Source organism: Eleutherodactylus coqui, chromosome 1 (assembly GCF_035609145.1).
Source record: "Eleutherodactylus coqui strain aEleCoq1 chromosome 1, aEleCoq1.hap1, whole genome shotgun sequence".
NCBI lineage: Eukaryota > Metazoa > Chordata > Amphibia > Anura > Eleutherodactylidae > Eleutherodactylus > Eleutherodactylus coqui.
In genome coordinates, this window is record NC_089837.1 from 534,452,957 (window position 1) to 534,475,514 (window position 22,558).

Below are 22,558 nucleotides of genomic sequence, written 5' to 3' on the forward strand. Positions count from 1 at the left end.
GAAACAGTATACATATATACGCTGCCTACAGTATCTGTCTGCTGTATCAGCTCAGCCTTTAAAAAAATAGAAGCAAAACACTTAAGGCCTACTAGTGGCGTTTGGACACTTGACTGCTTCTGCGCTGTGAATTCCACTAGCTCAGTCATACGCACCTACGTCTCACTACAGGCGTGCACAAAATTCTTTCCTGCCTCTGCTGTGCGTTCCGTAAGCGAAGTCAGCCTCCAACCACAGGCCAATAAGTGGCACATTTAATTACAGCGTTCTGTTTCTGCACTACTGGTAATACACCATGCTGAGAGGTAGGGGTAGGCCTAGAGGACGTGGACGCGGGTGAGGACGCGGAGGCCCAAGTCAGGGTGTGGGCACAGGCCGAGCCAGTGCGGTGGCCAGGGGTAGAGGCAGGGCCAGACCGAATAATCCACCAACTGTTTCCCAAAGCGCCCCCTCGCGCCATGCCACCCTGCAGAGGTCAAGGTCCTCAACGGTGTGGCAGTTTTTCACAGAGACGCCTGACGACCGACGAACAGTGGTGTGCAGTGGTGTGCAACCTTTGTCGCGCCAAGATCAGCTGGGGAGCCACCACCACCAGCATGTGCAGGCATATGATGGCCAAGCACCCCACAAGGTGGGACGAAGGCCGTTCACCGCCTCCGGTTTGCACCACTGCCTCTCCCCATGTGCCTCAACCTGCCACTGAGATCCAACCCCCCTCTGAGGACACAGGCATGAGTGCCTACCGGCCTGCACCCACACCCTCGCCTCCGCTGTCCTCGGCCCCATCCAGCAATGTCTCTCAGCGCAGCGTCCAGACGTCGCTAGCCACTATTTGAGCGCGAGCGCAAGTACACCGCCACGCGCCCGCACGCTCAAGCGTTAAACGTGCACATTGCCAAATTGATCAGCCTGGAGATGCTGCCGTATAGGCTTGTGGAAACGGAGGCTTTCAAAAGCATGATGGCGGCGGCGGCCCCGCGCTACTCCGTTCCCAGTCGCCACTACTTTTCCCGATGTGCCGTCCCAGCCCCGCAACATTGTACGCGCCCTCACCAACGCGGTTACTGCCAAGTTCCACTTAACAACAGACACGTGGACAAGCACAGGCGGGCAGGGCCACTATATCTCCCTGACGGCACATTGGGTGAATCTAGTTGAGGCTGGGACAGAGTCAGAGCCTGGGACCGCTCACGTCCTACCCACCCCCCGAATTGCGTGCCCCAGCTCAGTGGCGGTATCTGCGGCGGTGCATGCTTCCTCCACTAAACCACCCTCCTCCTTCTCCTCCTCCTAACCTCTGTCTCGCAATCAAGATGTGTCAGCAGCACGTCGCCAGCAGTCGGTGTCGCACGGCGTGGCAGCACAGCGGTGGCCAAGCGTCAGCAGGCCGTGCTGAAACTACTCAGCTTAGGAGAGAAGAGGCACACGGCCCACGAACTGCTGCAGGGTCTGACAGAACAGACTGACCGCTGGCTTTCGCCGCTGAGCCTCCAACCGGGCATGGTCGTAACCTGGTGGCGGCTCTGCAGCTCGGCAGCCTCACGCACGTGCCATTCTTGGCCCACGTCTTTAATTTGGTGGTTCAGCGCTTTCTGAAAAGCTACCCACGCTTGTCAGACCTGCTCGGAAAGGTGCGCTGGCTCAGCGCACATTTCCGCACGTCCAACACGGACGCTGCCACCCTGCGCACCCTGCAACATCGGTTTAATCTGCCAGTGCACCGACTGCTGTGTGACAAGCCCACACGGTGGAACTCTACGCTCCACATGTTGGCCAGGCTCTATGAGCAGCGTAGAGCTATAATGGAATACCAACTCCAACATGGGCGGCGCAGTGGGAGTCAGCCTCCTCAATTCTTAACAGAAGAGTGGGCCTGGTTGGCAGACATCTGCCAGGTCCTTGGAAACTTTGAGGAGTCTACCCAGATGGTGAGCGGGGATGCTGAAATCATTAGCGTCACCATTCCTCTGCTATGCCTCTTGAGAAGTTCCCTGCAAAGCATAAAGGCAGACGCTTTGTGCTCGGAAACGGAGGCGGGGGAAGACAGTATGTCGCTGGATAGTCAGAGCACCCTCATGTCTGTATCTCAGCGTGTTGAGGAGGAGGAGGTGGAGGAGCATGAGGAGGAGAGGGAAGAGACAGCTTGGCCCACTGCTGAGGGTACCCATGCTGCTTGCCTGTCATCCTTTCAGCGTGTATGGCCTGAGGAGGAGGATCCTGAAAGTGATCTTCCTAGTGAGGACAGCCATGTGTTGCGTACAGGTACCCTGGCACACATGGCTGGCTTCATGTTAGGATGCCTTTCTCGTGACCCTCGCGTTACACGCATTCTGGCCACTACGGATTACTGGGTGTACACACTGCTCGACCCACGGTATAAGGAGAACCTTTCCACTCTCATACCCGAAGAGGAAAGGGGTTCGAGAGTGATGTTATACCACAGGACCCTGGCGGACAAACTGATGGTAAAATTCCCATCCGACAGCGCTAGTGGCAAAAGGCGCAGTTCCGAGGGCCAGGTAGCAGGGGAGGCGCTGAGATCAGGCAGCATGTACAGCACAGGCAGGGGAACACTCTCCAAGGCCTTTGACAGCTTTATGGCTCCCCAGCAAGACTGTGTCACCGCTCCCCAGTCAAGGCTGAGTCGGCGGGAGCACTGTAAAAGGATGGTGAGGGAGTACGTAGCCGATCGCACGACCGTCCTTCGTGACGCCTCTGCCCCCTACAACTACTGGGTGTTGAAGCTGGACACGTGGCCTGAACTTGCGCTGTATGCCCTGGAGGTGCTTGCTTGGCCTGTGGCTAGCATCTTGTCAGAGAGGGTGTTTAGTGCGGCTGGGGGAATCATTACGGATAAGCGTACACGCCTGTCAACCGACAGTGCCGACAGGCTTACACTCATCAAGATAAACAAAGCCTGGATTTCCCCAGACTTCTCTTCTCCACCAGCGGACATCAGCGATACCTAAGCAATACGTAGGCTGCACCCGCGGATGGAAGCTACGTTCTCTATAACCATAAAAAACGGAGACCTTTTAGCTTCATCAATCTGTGTATTATATTCATCCTCCTCCTCCTGCTCCTCCTCCTGAAACCTCACGTAATCACGCCGAACGGGCAATTTTTCTTAGGCCCACAAGGCTCAGTCATATAATTTTTGTAAACAATTTTTATGCGTTTCAATGCTCATTAAAGCGTTGAAACTTGCACCTGAACCAATTTTTATTTTAACTGGGCTGCCTCCAGGCCTAGTTACCAATTAAGCCACATTAACCAAAGCGATTAATGGGTTTCACCTGCCCTCTTGGTTGGGCATGGGCAATTTTTCTGAGGTACATTAGTACTGTTGGTACAGCAATTTTTTGGGGCCCTCGCCTACAGTGTAATCCTAGTAATTTTTAGCCCACCTGCATTAAACCTGACATTACCTCAGCTGTGCTGGGCACTGCAATAGGATATATTTATGTACCGCCGGTGGCTTCCTGGCACCCACCCATGCTGTCGGTTCACACGGAGTTGTAACTGCATGTGTCCACTTCTAAAGAACCCCAGTCTGACTGGGGCATGCAGTGTGGGCCGAAGCCCACCTGCATTAAACCTGACGTTACCCCAGCTGTGCTGGGCACTGCAATGGGATATATTTATGTACCGCCGGTGGGTTCCAGGGAGCCACCCATGCTGTCGATCCACACGGACTTCACAATAGGGAGTTGTACCTGCCTGTGTCTACTTATAAAAAAACCCAGTCTGACTGGGGTATGCAGTGTGGGCTGAAGCCCACCTGTATTTAATGTGATGTTAGCTCAGCTGTCCAGGGCACTGCAATGGGATACATTTATGTACAGCCGGTGGGTTCCAGGGAGCCACCCATGCTGTGGGTGCACACGGAATTCCCATTGCAGAGTTGTACCTGCCTGTGACTATTTATAAAAAACCGCGGTCTGACTGGGGAATGCAGACACCTTGACAGAATGTGTGTGGCACATAGGTTCCCCATTGCTATGCCCACATGTGCAGCTCCTGATGGAGATGGCACTGGATTGGATTTCTCATTGCTTCTGTACAGCATTGTCAGCTATCGCCCCGCCCCTTTTAAAGAGGGTCGCTGCCTAGCTGTGCCAACCCTCTGCAGTGTGTGCCTGCGGTTCCTCCTCCTGGCAGACACATAAATAAACATGAGGGTGGTGTGGCTATGAGGCCAGCGTGTGGCATGAGGGCAGCTGAAGGCTGCGCAGGGACACTTTGGTGTGCGCTGTGGACACTGGGTCGTGCGGGGGGGGTTGGGCAGCATGTAACCCAGGAGAAGTGGCAGCGGAGTGTCATGCAGGCAGTGATTGTGCTTTGTTGGAGGTAGTGTGGTGCTTAGCTAAGGTATGCATTGCTAATGAGGGTTTTTCAGAAGTAAAAATTGTTGATGGGGGGGGGGGGCACTCTTGCCGCTATTGTGGCTTAATGGTGGGACCTGGGAACTTGAGATGCAGCCCAACATGTAGCCCCTCGCCTGCCCTATCCGTTGCTGTGTCGTTCCCATCACTTTCTTGAATTGCCCAGATTTTCACAAATGGAAACCTTAGCGAGCATCGGCGATATACAAAAATGCTCGGGTCTCCCATTGACTTCAATGGGGTTCGTTATTCGAAACGAACCCTCGAGCATCGCGGGAATTTCGTCACGAGTAACGAGCACCCGAGCATTTTGGTGCTCGCTCATCTCTAGTCCTGACAAATTCATTGATCTTGGGGGTCCAGCTACCATAAATGCAGTCATACTATGGATTCTCTACAGTAAGAGTAGTCACATTATGGAGCTCCTACTGTAGGAGCGGTCACACTATAGAGCCTCTACTGTAAGAGCGGTCACACTATGGATTCTCCACTGTAAGAGCAGTCACACTATGGATTCTCCACTGTAAGAGCGGTCACACTATGGATTCTCCACTGTAAGAGCAGTCACACTATGGAGCCCTACTGTAAGAGCCGTCACACTATGGAGCCTCTACTGTAAGAGCGGTCACACTGTGGAGCCTCTACTGTAAGAGCAGTCACATTATGGAGCTCTACTGTAAGAGCGGTCACACAATGGAGCCTCTACTGTAAGAGCAGTCTCATTATGGAGCTCTACTGTAAGAGCGGTCACACTATGGAGCTCTACTGTAAGAGCGGTCACACTATGGAGCTCTACTGTAAAAGCGGTCACACTGTGGAGCCTCTACTGTAAGAGCAGTCACATTATGGAGCTCTACTGTAAGAGCGGTCACACTATGGAGCCTCTACTGTAAGAGCAGTCTCATTATGGAGCTCTACTGTAAGAGCGGTCACACTATGGAGCTCTACTGTAAAAGCGGTCACACTACGGAGCCTCTACTGTAAGAGCGGTCACACTATGGAAGCTCGACTGTAAGAGTGGTGACACTATGGAGCTCTAATGTAAGAGCAGTCACACTATGGAGCTCTAATGTAAAAGCGGTCACACTATAGAGCTCTACTGTAAGAGCAGTCACACAGCAGCTTCTACTCTAAGGACAGTCACACTATGGAGCCTCTACTGTAAGAGCGGTCACACTATGGAGCCTCTACTGTAAGAGCGGTCACAATATGGAGCTCTCTACTGTGAGAGCGGTCACACTAAGGAGCCTCTTCTGTAAGAGCAGTCACATTATGGAGCTCTACTGAGAGAGCGGTCACACTATGGAGCCTCTACTGTAAGAGCAGTCTCATTATGGAGCTCTACTGTAAGAGCGGTCACACTATGGAGCTCTACTGTAAGAGCGGTCACACTGTGAAGCCTCTACTGTAAAAGCGGTCACACTACGGAGCCTCTACTGTAAGAGCGGTCACACTATGGAAGCTCTACTGTAAGAGTGGTCACATTATGGAGCTCTAATGTAAAAGCGGTCACACTATAGAGCTCTACTCTAAGGACAGTCACACTATGGAGCCTCTACTGTAAGAGCGGTCACACTACGGAGCTCTCTACTGTAAGAGCGGTCACACTATGGAGCCCTACTGTAAGAGCGGTCACACTATGGAGCCTCTACTGTAAGAGCGGTCACACTATGGAGCCTCTACTGTAAGAGCAGTCACACAATGGGGCTCTACTGTAAGAGCAGTCACACTATGGAGCTCCTTCTGTAAGAGCGGTCACACTATGGAGCTCTCTATTGTAAAAGGGATCACATTATGGAGCCTCTACTGTAAAAGCGGTCGCACTAGGGAGCCTCTAATGTAAAAGCGGTCACACTATGGAGCCTCTACTGTAAGAGCGGTCAAGCTATGGAGTTCTCTACTGTAAGAGCAGTCACACAATGGAGCTCTACTGTAAGAGCGGTCACACTATGGAGCTCTACTGTAAAAGCGGTCACACTGTGGAGCCTCTACTGTAAGAGCAGTCACATTATGGAGCTCTACTGTAAGAGCGGTCACACTATGGAGCCTCTACTGTAAGAGCAGTCTCATTATGGAGCTCTACTGTAAGAGCGGTCACACTATGGAGCTCTACTGTAAAAGTGGTCACACTACGGAGCCTCTACTGTAAGAGCGGTCACACTATGGAAGCTCGACTGTAAGAGTGGTGACACTATGGAGCTCTAATGTAAGAGCAGTCACACTATGGAGCTCTAATGTAAAAGCGGTCACACTATAGAGCTCTACTGTAAGAGCAGTCACACAGCAGCTTCTACTCTAAGGACAGTCACACTATGGAGCCTCTACTGTAAGAGCGGTCACACTATGGAGCCTCTACTGTAAGAGCGGTCACAATATGGAGCTCTCTACTGTGAGAGCGGTCACACTATGGAGCCTCTTCTGTAAGAGCAGTCACATTATGGAGCTCTACTGAGAGAGCGGTCACACTATGGAGCCTCTACTGTAAGAGCAGTCTCATTATGGAGCTCTACTGTAAGAGCGGTCACACTATGGAGCTCTACTGTAAGAGCGGTCACACTGTGAAGCCTCTACTGTAAAAGCGGTCACACTACGGAGCCTCTACTGTAAGAGCGGTCACACTATGGAAGCTCTACTGTAAGAGTGGTCACATTATGGAGCTCTAATGTAAAAGCGGTCACACTATAGAGCTCTACTCTAAGGACAGTCACACTATGGAGCCTCTACTGTAAGAGCGGTCACACTACGGAGCTCTCTACTGTAAGAGCGGTCACACTATGGAGCCCTACTGTAAGAGCGGTCACACTATGGAGCCTCTACTGTAAGAGCGGTCACACTATGGAGCCTCTACTGTAAGAGCAGTCACACAATGGGGCTCTACTGTAAGAGCAGTCACACTATGGAGCTCCTTCTGTAAGAGCGGTCACACTATGGAGCTCTCTATTGTAAAAGGGATCACATTATGGAGCCTCTACTGTAAAAGCGGTCACACTATGGAGCCTCTACTGTAAGAGCGGTCAAGCTATGGAGTTCTCTACTGTAAGAGCAGTCACACAATGGAGCTCTACTGTAAGAGCGGTCACACTATGGAGCCCCTACTGTAAGAGCGGTCACACTATGGAGCCTCTACTGTAAGAGCGGTCACACTATGGAGCTCCTTCTGTAAGAGCGGTCACACTATGGAGCTCTCTATTGTAAAAGGGATCACATTATGGAGCCTCTACTGTAAGAGCGGTCGCACTAGGGAGCCTCTACTGTAAGAGGGGGTCACACTATGGAGCTGTCTACTGTAAGAGGGGGTCACACTGTGGAGCTCTGCTGTAAGAGCGGTCAAACTATGGAGTTCCCTACTGTAAGAGCGGTCACACTATGGAGCTCCTTCTGTAAGAGCGGTCACACTATGGAGCCTCTACTGTAAGAGCGGTCACACTATGGAGCCTCTACTGTGAGTGCTCACACTATGGAGCCTCTACTGTAATATAGGTTACAGTATGGAGCCTCTACTGCAAGAGTGGTCACACTAGGGAGCTATCTACTGTAAGAGCGGTCACACTATGGAGCCTCTACTGTAAGAGTGGTCACAATATGGAGCTCTCCTGTAAGAGCGGTCAAACTATGGATTTCTCTACTCTAAGAGCGGTCACACCATGGAGCCTCTACTGTAAGAGCGGTCACACTATGGAGCCTCTACTGTAAGAGCAGTCACACAATGGGGCTCTACTGTAAGAGCAGTCACACTATGGAGCTCCTTCTGTAAGAGCGGTCACACTATGGAGCTCTCTATTGTAAAAGGGATCACATTATGGAGCCTCTACTGTAAGAGCGGTCGCACTAGGGAGCCTCTAATGTAAAAGCGGTCACACTATGGAGCCTCTACTGTAAGAGCGGTCAAGCTATGGAGTTCTCTACTGTAAGAGCAGTCACACAATGGAGCTCTACTGTAAGAGCGGTCACACTATGGAGCTCCTTCTGTAAGAGCGGTCACACTATGGAGCTCTCTATTGTAAAAGGGATCACATTATGGAGCCTCTACTGTAAGAGCAGTCGCACTAGGGAGCCTCTACTGTAAGAGGGGGTCACACTATGGAGCTGTCTACTGTAAGAGGGGGTCACACTGTGGAGCTCTGCTGTAAGAGCGGTCAAACTATGGAGTTCCCTACTGTAAGAGCGGTCACACTATGGAGCTCCTTCTGTAAGAGCGGTCACACTATGGAGCCTCTACTGTAAGAGCGGTCACACTATGGAGCCTCTACTGTGAGTGCTCACACTATGGAGCCTCTACTGTAATAGAGGTTACAGTATGGAGCCTCTACTGCAAGAGTGGTCACACTAGGGAGCTATCTACTGTAAGAGCGGTCACACTATGGAGCCTCTACTGTAAGAGTGGTCACAATATGGAGCTCTCCTGTAAGAGCGGTCAAACTATGGATTTCTCTACTCTAAGAGCGGTCACACCATGGAGCCTCTACTGTAAGAGCGGTCACACTATGGAGCCTCTACTGTAAGAGCAGTCACACAATGGGGCTCTACTGTAAGAGCAGTCACACTATGGAGCTCCTTCTGTAAGAGCGGTCACACTATGGAGCTCTCTATTGTAAAAGGGATCACATTATGGAGCCTCTACTGTAAGAGCGGTCGCACTAGGGAGCCTCTAATGTAAAAGCGGTCACACTATGGAGCCTCTACTGTAAGAGCGGTCAAGCTATGGAGTTCTCTACTGTAAGAGCAGTCACACAATGGAGCTCTACTGTAAGAGCGGTCACACTATGGAGCTCCTTCTGTAAGAGCGGTCACACTATGGAGCTCTCTATTGTAAAAGGGATCACATTATGGAGCCTCTACTGTAAGAGCAGTCGCACTAGGGAGCCTCTACTGTAAGAGGGGGTCACACTATGGAGCTGTCTACTGTAAGAGGGGGTCACACTGTGGAGCTCTGCTGTAAGAGCGGTCAAACTATGGAGTTCTCTACTGTAAGAGCGGTCACACTATGGAGCTCCTTCTGTAAGAGCGGTCACACTATGGAGCCTCTACTGTAAGAGCGGTCACACTATGGAGCCTCTACTGTAAGAGTGGTCACAATATGGAGCTCTCCTGTAAGAGCGGTCAAACTATGGATTTCTCTACTGTAAGAGCGGTCACACTAGGGACCCTCTACTGTAAGAGCGGTCACACTATGGAGCCTCTACTGTAAGAGGATTCCCTTCCTGTTGCAATGGTTGACTTGTTATATGAATATAATACACATGATGCTGGAGATGGGCTGCTGACCCCGGGTTTTATTTTGATTGCCGTATTTGGAGTCAGTAAGTATCTCTATCCTACTACTCGACCTCCATCTTGTTCTTCTTCCTGTGGATCAACATAGTGGGATGACAGGTGACTGGAATTCCGGGAGCCATCAGCCTGACTAGACTATCATGATATGTTCTCTGGGTGGAGCCGCATGTTATCTTGGTTTACCCCTATGTCTGGGTCATACCCCTGCTCAGGAGTACTCACCTCTCCCCTCTGGGATCAGCACACTGGTGTCTTCGGAGATCCACTGGTACACGGGGAACTGGTGTAGCTTCCCAATGGGGTCAATGACCTTGACATTCTCGCAGTACCAGGCATCCTGGAGTTGGAGCAGATACCTGTCCTTGAAGAGTCGCACCGACAGGAGCTCTCCAATATCTTCCTTAATGTTCAACCTAAAGTCACACTCCTGTAGAAACAAAAGGAACAAGAACCCCCTAAATCTACCCGACATTGTTCGGTCAGCAGGAGCACTTCATTGCTTAGTCATTGTCCCTGTTTAGGAAAATTAGAAAAAAGGTGGATCTAAAGAAAACCCACAAAAGTCACGAACAACAAAGCTGCAGGACACCGGTGCCACCATTGAACCCAGTGACAAGTGGTTGTGGTTTCCCCTCCACTGACTGGTTTAGAATGTCGGGACCCTATAAAACTGATTAGATTGCAGAGCCCATGAGGACTGAAGAACCCATGGTAAGCTGGTTAATAGGATTTAGGTTTACCAATGGTGCAGCAGACTGGAAGACTGCAACTCTGCCATCCTAGGTCTACATACACTGGGAGCTGGTCCTGACTATGGGAACACTCACCGATGCACGTCTCCAGCCGTGGCCCAACTTATGCTTAGCACTTTCATTCTTCACTCCCACAAAGCTGATGTAGATGATGTTGGTGGTCCCAGCGAGGAGATGGCTTCCTGTGGCCACTGTCACCTTGTAGAGCCCCATGTCTTCAAAGATGTCCCACGCTGGATCAGTTCTGGAACATATGTGAGGCCTGGAGTCACTGGGCATGATAGAACCAATCCCACAGCACATCATATCATTCATGGCAGTAAACACACCCATAATATAATAATATTACACTAGTGTTGCTCATCATGATCAGAAGGGGGATAAAATTGGGTCAATTTTCACAAAATCAGATTTTTATTAAAGGTTGGAAGAAAATTGGTGCAGTGTGTGTTTCAATGAGTGTGGCTCAGTGGTTAGTACTACTGCCATCCTAGGTTCAAATCTCATTGAGAACCACATCTCCGTACAGATGTTGGCCTTGCACTGCACCATGCTTGTTCTTCCTATTTTGGAGCAGGAAGAGAAACACAAAGAATGCATACAAACTCCATCCAAGCAGCTTCCACAGGTGATGGACATCATTTCATCCAGTCGCACCATTAGAAGCCTCTAGGCTTAAAATCAAATTGCAGAATTTGACTACTCTTCTGCCTGAACCCACTGTACTGCAGCACCATTTGTGAACCAGATCCCGGCTACTCCTTGACCTCGCTACCCTCCAGTAGTGGGCAAAATCCAGAGTACGGCTCCACTCTGCCGCCATATCAGTGATTTCTACAACAGTGCTTGTGTTAAAGACAAAGAGCCCATTAAGTTTAAGTGAAGCTATAAAGAGACCGAGTCTCATTTCACTGCTGCTGCACAAAGTTGTCAATTGTCTTAAAGAGACAGCATACTCAAAATTGCCAGCATGTTGGTTCGCAGTACAAGTGAGCAACCAGGGACCAACGCCACACTGCCTTCCACCGGCAGTGCCAGCTGCTACCATGACAGAAATGCCAGTTTCCTTTGGGACTCCAATGCTGCCAACCTATCGTGGGGATCCTAACACTCTTAAGGACTTCCACGAGAAACTGCTTGGCGCATTCCAGTTTGTCTCTCTTTCTCCCGTTCAACAGATGCAGTTGCAGCTGGGACAACCTCAGGGACTTGCCGTGGAAGCAGTTCGTACCTGGCCAGCTTCTGAAAATACCAGCGTTCAGCAGATATTGGAAAAGCTCAAGAAGTAGTTTGAGATCCAGTCGCCCACAGAGGTCAGACAACGTTTCTATGAAAGGCGTCAGAGACTGGGTGAGAGTATTCAGGCCTATACAGTGGCCCTGCAAACTGCATACTTGACAGCTCAACCAATAGACACTATTGCTCCAGCAGAAGTTGATAAAATGCTCATGGGCAGATTGATTGAGGGTATAAACTCTAAGCTGACCCAGACGCAGCTGTGCATGTTGGCTGATCAGCACCCAGACATATCCTTCTCAGATTTTAAGCCCCTGGTGTTAAGAACTGACACACCTCCCAAGAGGGCTACTGCCGTCACGAGTCACGGGAGAGACTGTTGTTGCCCCTGAAAAGACATTACATGATGTTCCGCAGATTACAAAAGCTGCACAAATCTCTACCTCTGTTCCTGAAGCCCGAACCCCAAACAGGTGGACCTAGTGACTGAGACGCTGATAGAAATGAATAAAACCTTGTGAGAACTCTGCCGGGACCACCTCCTCAGCTACTGAGCAACCACTTCGCAGAGCCTTGCCACCAGTGTATTGGGCCAAATGGAGCCTACAAAAGTGCCTTGCCTTTAACTGGTGGTGCTCAGTTAATGTATAACCAGCACGGGTTAACCACTTCTTCATTTACCCTACGACAGAGCTATTAATGAGTATTTATGGTAACATGAGGAGAGGACCCCAAATACAGAGCAAAGTTATTACTGCGGACCCCAGAGCCACGGAATACCCCAATAACCTGGGCCAAAACGGAGATGTATACTGATCACAGTTCATGCTGATGAAGAGACATTAAACTGGCCCAAGGAGAACTACCAGCACCGCAATATGTTACCCGGAGCTTCCTCTCTGTAACCTGAAGAACCCGAGGTACATTATTCCTGGTGATGATCCTCCTAATATGTGAAATAACCACTTTTACTGAAGGCTTGTATGTGTGCACTAATGTATAATCCCTACTTGTATGTGTGCACTGATGTATGATCCCTACTTCTATGGGTGCACTGATATATGATCCGTACTTGTATGTGTGCACTGATATATGATCCCTACTTGTATGTGTGCACTGATATATGATCCGTACTTGTATGTGTGCACTGATATATGATCCCTACTTGTATGTGTGCACTGATGTTTGATCCCTACTTGTATGTGTGAACTGATGTATGATCCCTACTTGTATGTGTGCACTGATGTATGATCCCTTCTTGTATATGTGCACTGATGTATGATCCCTACTTGTATGTTTGCACTGATGTTTGATCCCTACTTGAATGTGCGCACTGATGTATGATCCCTACTTGTATGTGTGCACTGATGTATGATCCCTACTTGTATGTGTGCACTGATATATGATCGCTACTTGTATGTGTGCAATGATATATGATCCCTACTTGTATGTGTGAACTGATTATGATCCCCACTTGTACGTTTGCACTGATATATGATCGTTACTTGTATGTGTGCATTGATATATAATCCCTACTTGTATAAGTGAACTGATGTATGATCCCTACTTGTACGTGTACACTGATATATGATCCCTACTTGTACGTGTGCACTGATATATGATCCCTGCTTGTATGTGTGCACTGATATACGATCCCTCCTTGTACATGTGCACTGATATATGATCCCTACTTGTATAAGTGAACTGATTTATGATCCCTATTTGCATGTGTGCACTAATGTATCATCCCTACTTGTATGTGTGCACTGATATATGATCCCTACTTGTATGTGTGCACTGATGTTTGATCACTACTTGTATGTGTGAACTGATGTATGATCCCTACTTGTATGTGCGCACTGATGTATGATCCATACTTGTATGTGTGCACTGATGTATGATCCCTACTTGTATGTGTGCACTAATGTATGATCCCTACTTGTATGTGTGCACTGATGTATGATCGCTGCTTGTTTCGTGATTTCTTAATTGCATCACATGTGACATCCTTGTGCTGATGCAGCGCTGGCGTCACGATTTGCAAATAAAATTAACTAAAACCGCAATAATGCCATTGAAGAGGCCGCTGTGGCAGTCGCAGATAACAGGGACTCTCTTCAGAGCACCTAAGCAGCCGCCTCTTGCACCAGTACCTCGCTCGTGCCATCCAGATCCCGTACGCCCCCTCTCGCTAGGATCTTTCAGGGTGAGGGGCCTATCTGTCTCCATTGTAATAAGCCAGGTCACACTAAAGCTCTATGTTAACAGTTAAACGGGCTGCCCCTGAGGCTGTGGACCGCCCCTCAGGAGTACCGAAAGAAGGTCCGACCCCAAAAGCCTCTAAACAGGAGCCTCACACTATGTCTCATCCCTATATAACTGTCCGTATTGATGGCGTACCCCAGGAGGCGCTGGTGGACACAGGATCACAAATGTCTACATTCTTAAAATGTCAGGCCTGTAATGATTTGGGAACTCCTGATATTAATGATTTGACTCTATATACAAGCAATGGTCAAGTTCTACTGTTAGTGGGTTACTGGGAACCTAATGAGCAAGTGGGTGAGATGAGATGGCGCCTGTGTCCCCGGCAGTGCTGCAAGCTGCTATGTAATTCTCCCCGCTGTCATCTCTCTGCTCGGCTTTCAATTCCCCAGCGTCAGCAAGTAAGCACTGTGATTGAATTGAGCGCCAGCCAATCATAGACAGCGTTTGATAATTCACAGCCATTCAGTGGATGACATCACTGAATGGCTGTAATTGGTTCATTGAGCGCCAGGAGTGATTGGCCGGCGCTCGATCCAATCACAGTGCTTACTTGCTGACGGCTGGGGAATTGAAAGCCAAGCAGAGAGATGACAGCGGGGGACAATTACATAGCAGCCTGCAGCACCTCCAGGTAGAGCATCATGCCGGGGAAACAGACGCCGGCTGGGAGATGAGTATTGCGGTTTTGTTTGTTTTTTTACCTAGTCTAGCTAGGCTTATACTCGAGACACCTAGTTTTCCCAGTTTTTTGTGGTAGAGTTAGGAGCCCCGGCTTATATTCGGGTCGGCTTATACCGGAGTATATACGGTACTTTTTTTTTTTTTATTTACCCTATTTTCGCGCCTTTAGTAAATATACACAAATTCTATTGGACTATTTTTACCACCTAAGGCCGCCTGCACACGGGATTTCCGCCACTGAAAGTCTACATAGGAGTGCATTACAATACGCACTTCTATGCAGACGGACGCACGAAATCCCGTGCGGCAAACAAACCGCGGCATGTACTATTTATGTGCGGGGCTCACACATGAAAGAGTCGGGGCCGCTGGGCGCGGGTAAGTACGCGCTCCTCCCTGCAGGTGCTGGGGTCGGGTCCCACGGCGAGAATCCTCACCGCCGGATCCAACCCGCTCGTCTGCAGGCGGCCTAAATGAAGTACTACATGTGGCAAAAAAAACCTGTCAGAATCACTTGGATATGCAAAACCTTTACGGAGTTATTCCATGTTAAAGTGACACATGGCAGATTTCCAAAATTTGGCCTGGTCATTAAGGGGCAAACAGGCTTGGGGTTAATGAACATGTTTCAGCATCCGTTGTAAATAAGTCCTTAGCCGCATTGTCTTTTTATTTAATGTAGAAGGAGGAGTAGATGTTAGGCAAATGTTCTAGGCAATTCAAGAAAGTGATGGGAACGACACAGCAACGGATAGGGCAGGCGAGGGGCTACATGTTGGGCTGCATCTCAAGTTCCCAGGTCCCACTATTAAGCCACAATAGCGGCAAGAGTGCCCCCCCCCCCCCCCAACAACTTTGACTTCTGAAAAACCCTCATTAGCAATGCATACCTTAGCTAAGCACCACACTTCTCCTGGGTTACATGCTGCCCAACCCCCCCCCCCCCACGACCCAGTGTCCACAGCGCACACCAAAATGTCCCTGCGCAGCCTTCAGCTGCCCTCATGCCACACCACCCTCATGTCTATTTATAAGTGTGTCTGCCAGAGGAAAAGCAGGCACACACTGCAGAGGGTTGGCATGGCTAGGCAGCGACCCTCTTTAAAAGGGGCGGGGCGATAGCCCACAATGCTGTACAGAAGCAATGAGAAATCCAATCCTGTGCCACCTCCATCTGGAGCTGCACATGTGGGCATAGCAATGGGGAACCCATGTGCCACACAGTATTCATTCTGTCAAGGTGTCTGCATGCCCCAGTCAGACCGGGGTTTTTTATAAATAGTCACAGGCAGGTACTACTCCGCAATGGGAATTCTGTGTGCACCTACAGCATGGGTGGCTCCCTGGAACCCACCGGCGGTACATAAATATATCCCATTGCATTGCCCATCACAGCTAATGTCGTGTTTAATGCAGGTGGGCTTCGGTCCACACTGCATGCCCCAGTCAGACTGGGGTTCTTTAGAAGTGGACACATGCAGTTACTACTCCCTGTGGACCCACGGCATGGGTGGCTCCCTGGAACCCACCGGCGGTACATAAAAATATCCCATTGTATTGCCCAGCACAGCTGATGTAACGTCAGCTGTAATGCAGGTGGGCAAAAAATTCATTTGATTACACTGTAGGCGAGGGCCCACAAAAATTGGTGTACCAACAGTACTAATGTACCTGAGAAAAATTGCCCATGCCCAACCAAGAGGGCAGGTGAAACCCATTAATCGCTTTGGTTAATGTGGCTTAAGTGGTAACTAGGCCTGGAGGCAGCCCAGTAAAAATAAAAATTGGTTCAGGTGAAAGTTTCAACGCTTTAATGAGCATTGAAACGTATAAAAATTGTTTAGAAAAATTCTATGACTGAGCCTTGTGGGCCTAAGAAAAATTGCCCATTCGGCGTGATTACGTCAGGTTTCAGGAGGAGGAGCAGGAGGAGGAGGAGGAATATTAGACACAGATTGATGAAGCAGAAATGTCCCCGTTTTGGATGGTGATAGAGAACGATGCTTCCATCCGCGGGTGCAGCCTACGTATTGCTTAGGTATCGCTGCTGTCCGCTGGTGGAGAACAGAAGTCTGGGGAAATCCAGGCTTTGTTCATCTTGATGAGTGTTAGCCTGTCGGCACTGTCGGTTGACAGGCGGGTACGCTTATCTGTGAGGATTCCCCCAGCCGCACTAAACACACTTTCTGACAAGACGCTAGCCGCAGGACAAGCAAGCACCTCCAGGGCATACAGCACGAGTTCAGGCCACGGGTCCAGCTTCAACACCCAGTAGTTGTAAGGGGCAGAGGCGTCACGGAGGACGGTCGTTCGATCGGCTACGTACTCCCTCACCATCCTTTTACAGTGCTCCCGCCAACTCAGCCTTGACTGGGGACCGGTGACACAGTCTTGCTGGGGAGCCATAAAGCTGTCAAAGGCCTAAGAGAATGTTCCCCTACCTGCGCTGTACATGCTGCCTGATCTCTGCGCCTCCCCTGCTACCTGGGCCGCGGAAATGCGACTTCGGCCACTAGTGCTGTCGGATCGGAAGTTTATCATCAGTTTGTCCACCAGCGCCCTGTGGTATAGCATCATTCTCGAACCCCTTTCCTCTTCGGGAATGAGAGTGGAAAGGCTCTCCTTATAGCGTGGGTCAAGCAGTGTGTAAACCCAGTAATCCGTAGTGGCCAGAATGCGTGTAACGCAAGGGTCACGAGAAAGGCATCCTAACATGAAGTCAGCCATGTGTGCCAGGGTACCTGTACGCAACACATGGCTGTCCTCACTCGGAAGATCACTTTCAGGATCCTCCTCCTCTTCCTCTGGCCATACACGCTGAAAGGATGACAGGCAAGCTGCATCTGTACCCTCAGCAGTGGGCCAAGCTGTCTCTTCCCTCTCCTCCTCATGCTCCTCCCCTTCCTCCTCCTCCTCCTCCTCTGGCCATACACGCTGAAAGGATGACAGGCAAGCAGCATCTGTCCCCTCAGCAGTGGGCCAAGCTGTCTCTTCCCCCTCCTCCTCATGCTCCTCCCCCTCCTCCTCAACGCGCTGAGATATAGACATGAGGTTGCTCTGACTATCCAGCGGCATACTGTCTTCCCCCGCCTCCGTTTCTGATTCCAAAGCGTCTGCCTTTATGCTTTGCAGGGAACTTCTCAAGAGGCATAGCAGTGGAATGGTGACGCTAATGATTGCAGCATCGCCGCTCACCACCTGGGTAGACTCCTCAAAGTTTCCAAGGACCTGGCAGATGTCTGCCAACCAGGCCCACTCTTCTGTAAATAATTGAGGAGGCTGACTCCCACTGCGACGTCCATGTTAGAGTTGGTATTCCACAATAGCTCTACGCTGCTCATATAGCCTGGCCAACATGTGGAGCGTAGAGTTCCACTGTGTGGGCACGTCGCACAGCAGTCAGTGCACTGGCAGATGAAACCGATGTTGCAGGGCCCGCAGGGTGGCAGCGTGCGTGTGGGATTTGCGGAAATGTGCGCAGAGCTGGCGCACCTTTCCGAGCAGGTATGACAAGTGGGGGTAGCTTTTCAGAAAGCGCTGAACCACCAAATTAAAGACATGGGCCAGGCATGGCACGTGTGTTAGGCTGCCGAGCTGCAGTGCCGCCACCAGGTTACGGCCGTTGTCACACACGACCATGCCCGGTTGGAGGCTCAGCGGCGCAAGCCAGCGGTCGGTCTGCTCTGTCAGACCCTGCAGCAGTTCGTGGGCCGTGTGGCTCTTCTCTCCTAAGCTGAGTAGTTTCAGCATGGCCTGCTGACACTTGCCCACCGCTGTGCTGCCACGCCGCGCGACACCGACTGCTGCCGACGTGCTGCTGCTGACACATCTTGATTGCGAGACAGAGGTTGCGTAGGAGGAGGAGGAGGAGGGTGGTTGACTGGAGGAAGCATACACCCCCGCAGATACCACCACCAAGCTGGGGCACGCAATTCGGGGCGTGGGTAGGACGTGAGCGGTCCCAGGCTCTGACTCTGTCCCAGCCTCCACTAAATTCACCCAATGTGCCGTCAGGGAGATATAGTGGCCCTGCCCGCCTGTGCTTGTCCACGTGTCCGTTGTTAAGTGGACCTTGGCAGTAACCGCGTTGGTGAGGGCGCGTACAATGTTGCGGGAGACGTGGTCGTGCAGGCCTTGGACGGCACATCGGGAAAAGTAGTGGCGACTGGGAACCGAGTACCGCGGGGCCGCCGCCGCCATCATGCTTTTGAAAGCCTCCGTTTCCACAAGCCTATAAGGCAGCATCTCCAAGCTGATTAATTTGGCTATGTGCACGGTTAACGCTTGAGCGTGCGGGTGCGTGGTGGTGTACTTGCGCTCGCGGTCAAATAGTGGCGCTAGCGACGTCTGGACGCTGCACTGAGAGACATTGCTGGATGGGGCCGAGGACAGCGGAGGTGAGGGTGTGGGTGCAGGCCAGGAGATGGTAGTGCCTGTGTCCTCGGAGGGGGGTTGGATCTCAGTGGCAGGTTGGGGCACAGGGGGAGAGGCAGTGGTGCAAACCGGAGGCGGTGAACGGCATCGTCCCACCTTGTGGGGTGCTTGGCCATCATATGCCTGCGCATGCTGGTGATGGTGCCTCCCCAGCTGATCTTGGCGCGACAAAGGTTGCACACCACTGTTCGTCGGTCGTCAGGCGTTTCTGTGAAAAACTGCCAGACCGTAGAGCACCTTGACCTCTGCTGGGTGGCATTTTGCGAGGGGGAGGTTTGGGAAACAGTTGGTGGATTATTTGGTCTGGCCCTGCCTCTACCCCTGGCCACCGCAGTGGCTCGGCCTGTGCCCACACCCTGACTTGGGCCTCCGCGTCCTCGCCCGCATCCACGTCCTCTAGGCCTACCCCTACCCCTCAGCATGCTGTATTACCAGTAGTGCAGAAATAGAACGCTGTAATTTAATGTGCCGCTAATTGGCCTGTGTTTGGAGGCTGACTTCGTTTACGGAACGCCAGGAAATAATTTGGCGCACGGCTGCTGTAACACTTAGCTGCCTGCGTATTTATTTGTAGAACTACTGCACCCAGCACACACGGACCCAGAATCAATAATATGTCTTCTGTCCCTGCCTCCACAATTCTGTCCCTGTAGTATTACTGCAGGACGCAATGCTCTGCACGGCTGATATAGAAAAAAAAAAAAAAAGGTGCAACACTGCTAACAGCAGCCTCCACACTACTGCACACGGTTAGATGTGGCCCTAAGAAGGACCGTTGGGGTTCTTGAAGCCTACACTAACTCCTAACACTCTCCCTACAGCAGCTCCAACACAATAGCACTTTCCCTCAGCTAACTCACAAAGCATCTGAGGCGAGCCGCGGGCGGGGCCGATTTTTATACTCGGGTGACACCTGATCTCCCCAGCCACTCACTGCAGGGGGGTGGTATAGGGCTTGAACGTCACAGGGGGAAGTTGTAATGCCTTCCCTGTCTTTCAATTGGCCAGAAAAGCGCGCTAACGTCTCAGAGATGAAAGTGAAAGTAGCCCGAACATCGCGTGGTGCTCGTTACGAGTAACGAGCATCCCGAAGACCCTAATATTCGCCCGAGCATCAAGCTCGGACGAGTACGTTCGCTCATCTCTATTTAGGATGTAGAGTGAGATAAACAGCAACCTCACAGCTCAGTGAGAAGACCAGAGACATCCCTGTTAGTGAGAAAAAGGAACAAGACGAATACATTCAATGCTGATTTTTTTGTGCCAGTCCTCGCTGTGAAGGGAAGTATAGTGTTATAAGGCCAGAGGAAAAGCAAACAGAGCTGAATCTAGACAGAGAAGATAAGTTGAACAAGGACCCTTCTGCATACATTGATTTCTAACCTCCGGTGGGAACAATGCTAGTCAGCTACCACGCTGATGAATCCTCCCCGCATGCATCCTTTCAGGAAACAAGAGCTTACCATCTATGAGGAGGAAATAGGGGGACAAAAGACCTTACAGTCTAGGATGAAATAGGGGGACACAGGAGTTTCCTCACGGACTATAAGCTTGTGTGCCCCCCAGTTCCTCCTTGTAGACTATAAGCTTTTGTGTCCCCCCTATTTCCTCATAGACTGTAAGCTATTGTGCCCCTCAATTTCCTCCTCATCGACTGTAAACTGTTGTGTCCCATATTTCCTCATAGACTGTAAGATCTTGTGTTCCCTAGTTCCTTCTCATAGACTGTAAGCTCTTGTGTGTGTCCCTATGTACTCCTCTTAGAATGTAAGCTCTTGTGCCCCCTATTTCCTCCTTATAGACTGAAAGCTTTTGTGCCCACTATTCCCTACTCCCAGACTGTAAGCTCTTGTGTCCCCCCTATTTCCTCCCCATAGACTGTAAGCTCTTGTGTCCCCCTATTTCCTCCCCATAGACTGTAAGCTCTTGTGTCCACCCTATTTCCTCCCCATAGACTGTAAGCTCTTGTGCCCTCCCTAAAGACTGTAAGCTCTTGTGCCCTTCCTATTTCCCCATAGACTGTAAGCTCTTGTGCCCTCCCCATAGACTGTAAGCTCGTGTACCCTTCCTATTTCCCCATAGACTGTACGCTCTTGTGCCCTCCCCATAGACTGTAAGCTCTTGTACCCTTCCTATTTCCCCATAGACTGTACGCTCTTGTGCCCTCCCCATAGACTGGAAGGTCTTGTGGCCTATTTCCTCATAGACTGTAAGCTCTTGTGTCCTCCCTCTTTCCTCATAGACTGTAAGCTCCTGTGCCCTTCTCATAGACTGTAAGCTCTTGTGTCCACCCCATAGACTGTAAGCTCTTGTGCCCTCCTCGTAGACTGTAAGCTCCTGTGCCCTCCCTATAAACTGTAAGCTCTTGTGCCCTCCCCATAGACTGTAAGCTCTTGTGCCCTCCCCATAGACTGTAAGCTTTTGTGCCCTCCCCATAGACTGTAAGCTCCTGTGCCCTCCCCATAGACTGTTAGCTCTTGCGCCCTCCCTATTTCCCCATAGACTGTAAGCTCTTGTGCCCTCCCCATAGACTGTAAGCTCTTGTGCCCTCCCCATAGACTGTAAGCTCTTGTGCCCTCCCCATAGACTGTAAGCTCTTGTGCCCTCCTCGTAGACTGTAAGCTCTTGCGCCCTCCCAATTTCCCCATAGACTGTAAGCTCTTGTGCCCTCCTCGTAGACTGTAAGCTTTTGCGCCCTCCCTATTTCCCCATAGACTGTAAGCTCTTGTGCCCTCCCTATTTCCCCATAGACTGTAAGCTACTGTGCCCTCCCTATAGACTGTAAGCTCTTGTGCCCTCCCTATTTCCCCATAGACTGTAAGCTCCTGTGCTCACTTTGCTCCAGGACATGTTGGTGGATGTAGTGATAGTGCAGCTTGCGGTGACGGTACTTGCCCGTAATACAGCCTAATCAGCGCAGTGCGCAGATGCAATAGTCGTATCTATAGGACATACGGGGGTAAGTAGTGGCCACTTAGCTGCGGTGGAGGCTCTGCTTCTGGCCCAGTAGGTAGGTGCTCGAGTCCAGCAGCCGTCTGATCAGTATGAGCGGCCCGGTGAGCCGTGCGCCTTCTCCGTGTCTCTCTAGTGGAACCCGCTGGGCGCAGGTGCTGAGATAAGGCAGGTATGCGGCCGCTCCCTGCTGATAGCAGGTATATAGCTTGGAAGCTGACTGCCAGGATTGGACATGCTAGAAGACGAAGAATTAACCCTTTACACCGCAGCTGGTACTCTAGAAATACAGATCAGGCAAAACAGGAGAAATGACATGTGTGTTGATCATGGAGCCCCAAATCATCCTCATCAGCCGGGCGCTGCGGGCACATTCGTCTGCCAGGCGCTGCAGGCGCACTCATCAGCTGGGCAGTGCGAGCACACTCATCAGCCGGGCACTGCAGGCACACTCATCAGCCGGGCACTGCAGGCACACTCATCAGCTGGGCAGTGTGAGCACACTCATCAGCCGGGCACTGCAGGCACACTCATCAGCCGGGCGCTGCAGGCGCACTCATCAGCCGGGCGCTGTGG

The 22,558-nt window shown here is 50.9% G+C and overlaps 1 protein-coding gene across 1 annotated transcript in view; it reads right to left on the bottom strand.

Annotated features, from left to right (window-relative positions):
- The window catches only part of LOC136591789 (polyunsaturated fatty acid lipoxygenase ALOX15B-like), a 116,146-nt gene extending 94,043 nt beyond the window's left edge, over positions 1–22,103 (bottom strand). Inside the window, exons 1-3 of the mRNA XM_066588551.1 lie at positions 21,986–22,103; positions 10,487–10,655; positions 9,882–10,086 (exon numbers count right to left, since the gene is read on the bottom strand). Of these exons, the coding sequence (XP_066444648.1) occupies positions 9,882–10,086; positions 10,487–10,624 (343 nt within the window). The 5' untranslated portion in view covers positions 10,625–10,655; positions 21,986–22,103. The remainder of the gene's footprint in view (positions 1–9,881; positions 10,087–10,486; positions 10,656–21,985) is intronic.
- Positions 22,104–22,558: the final 455 nt, after the last annotated feature.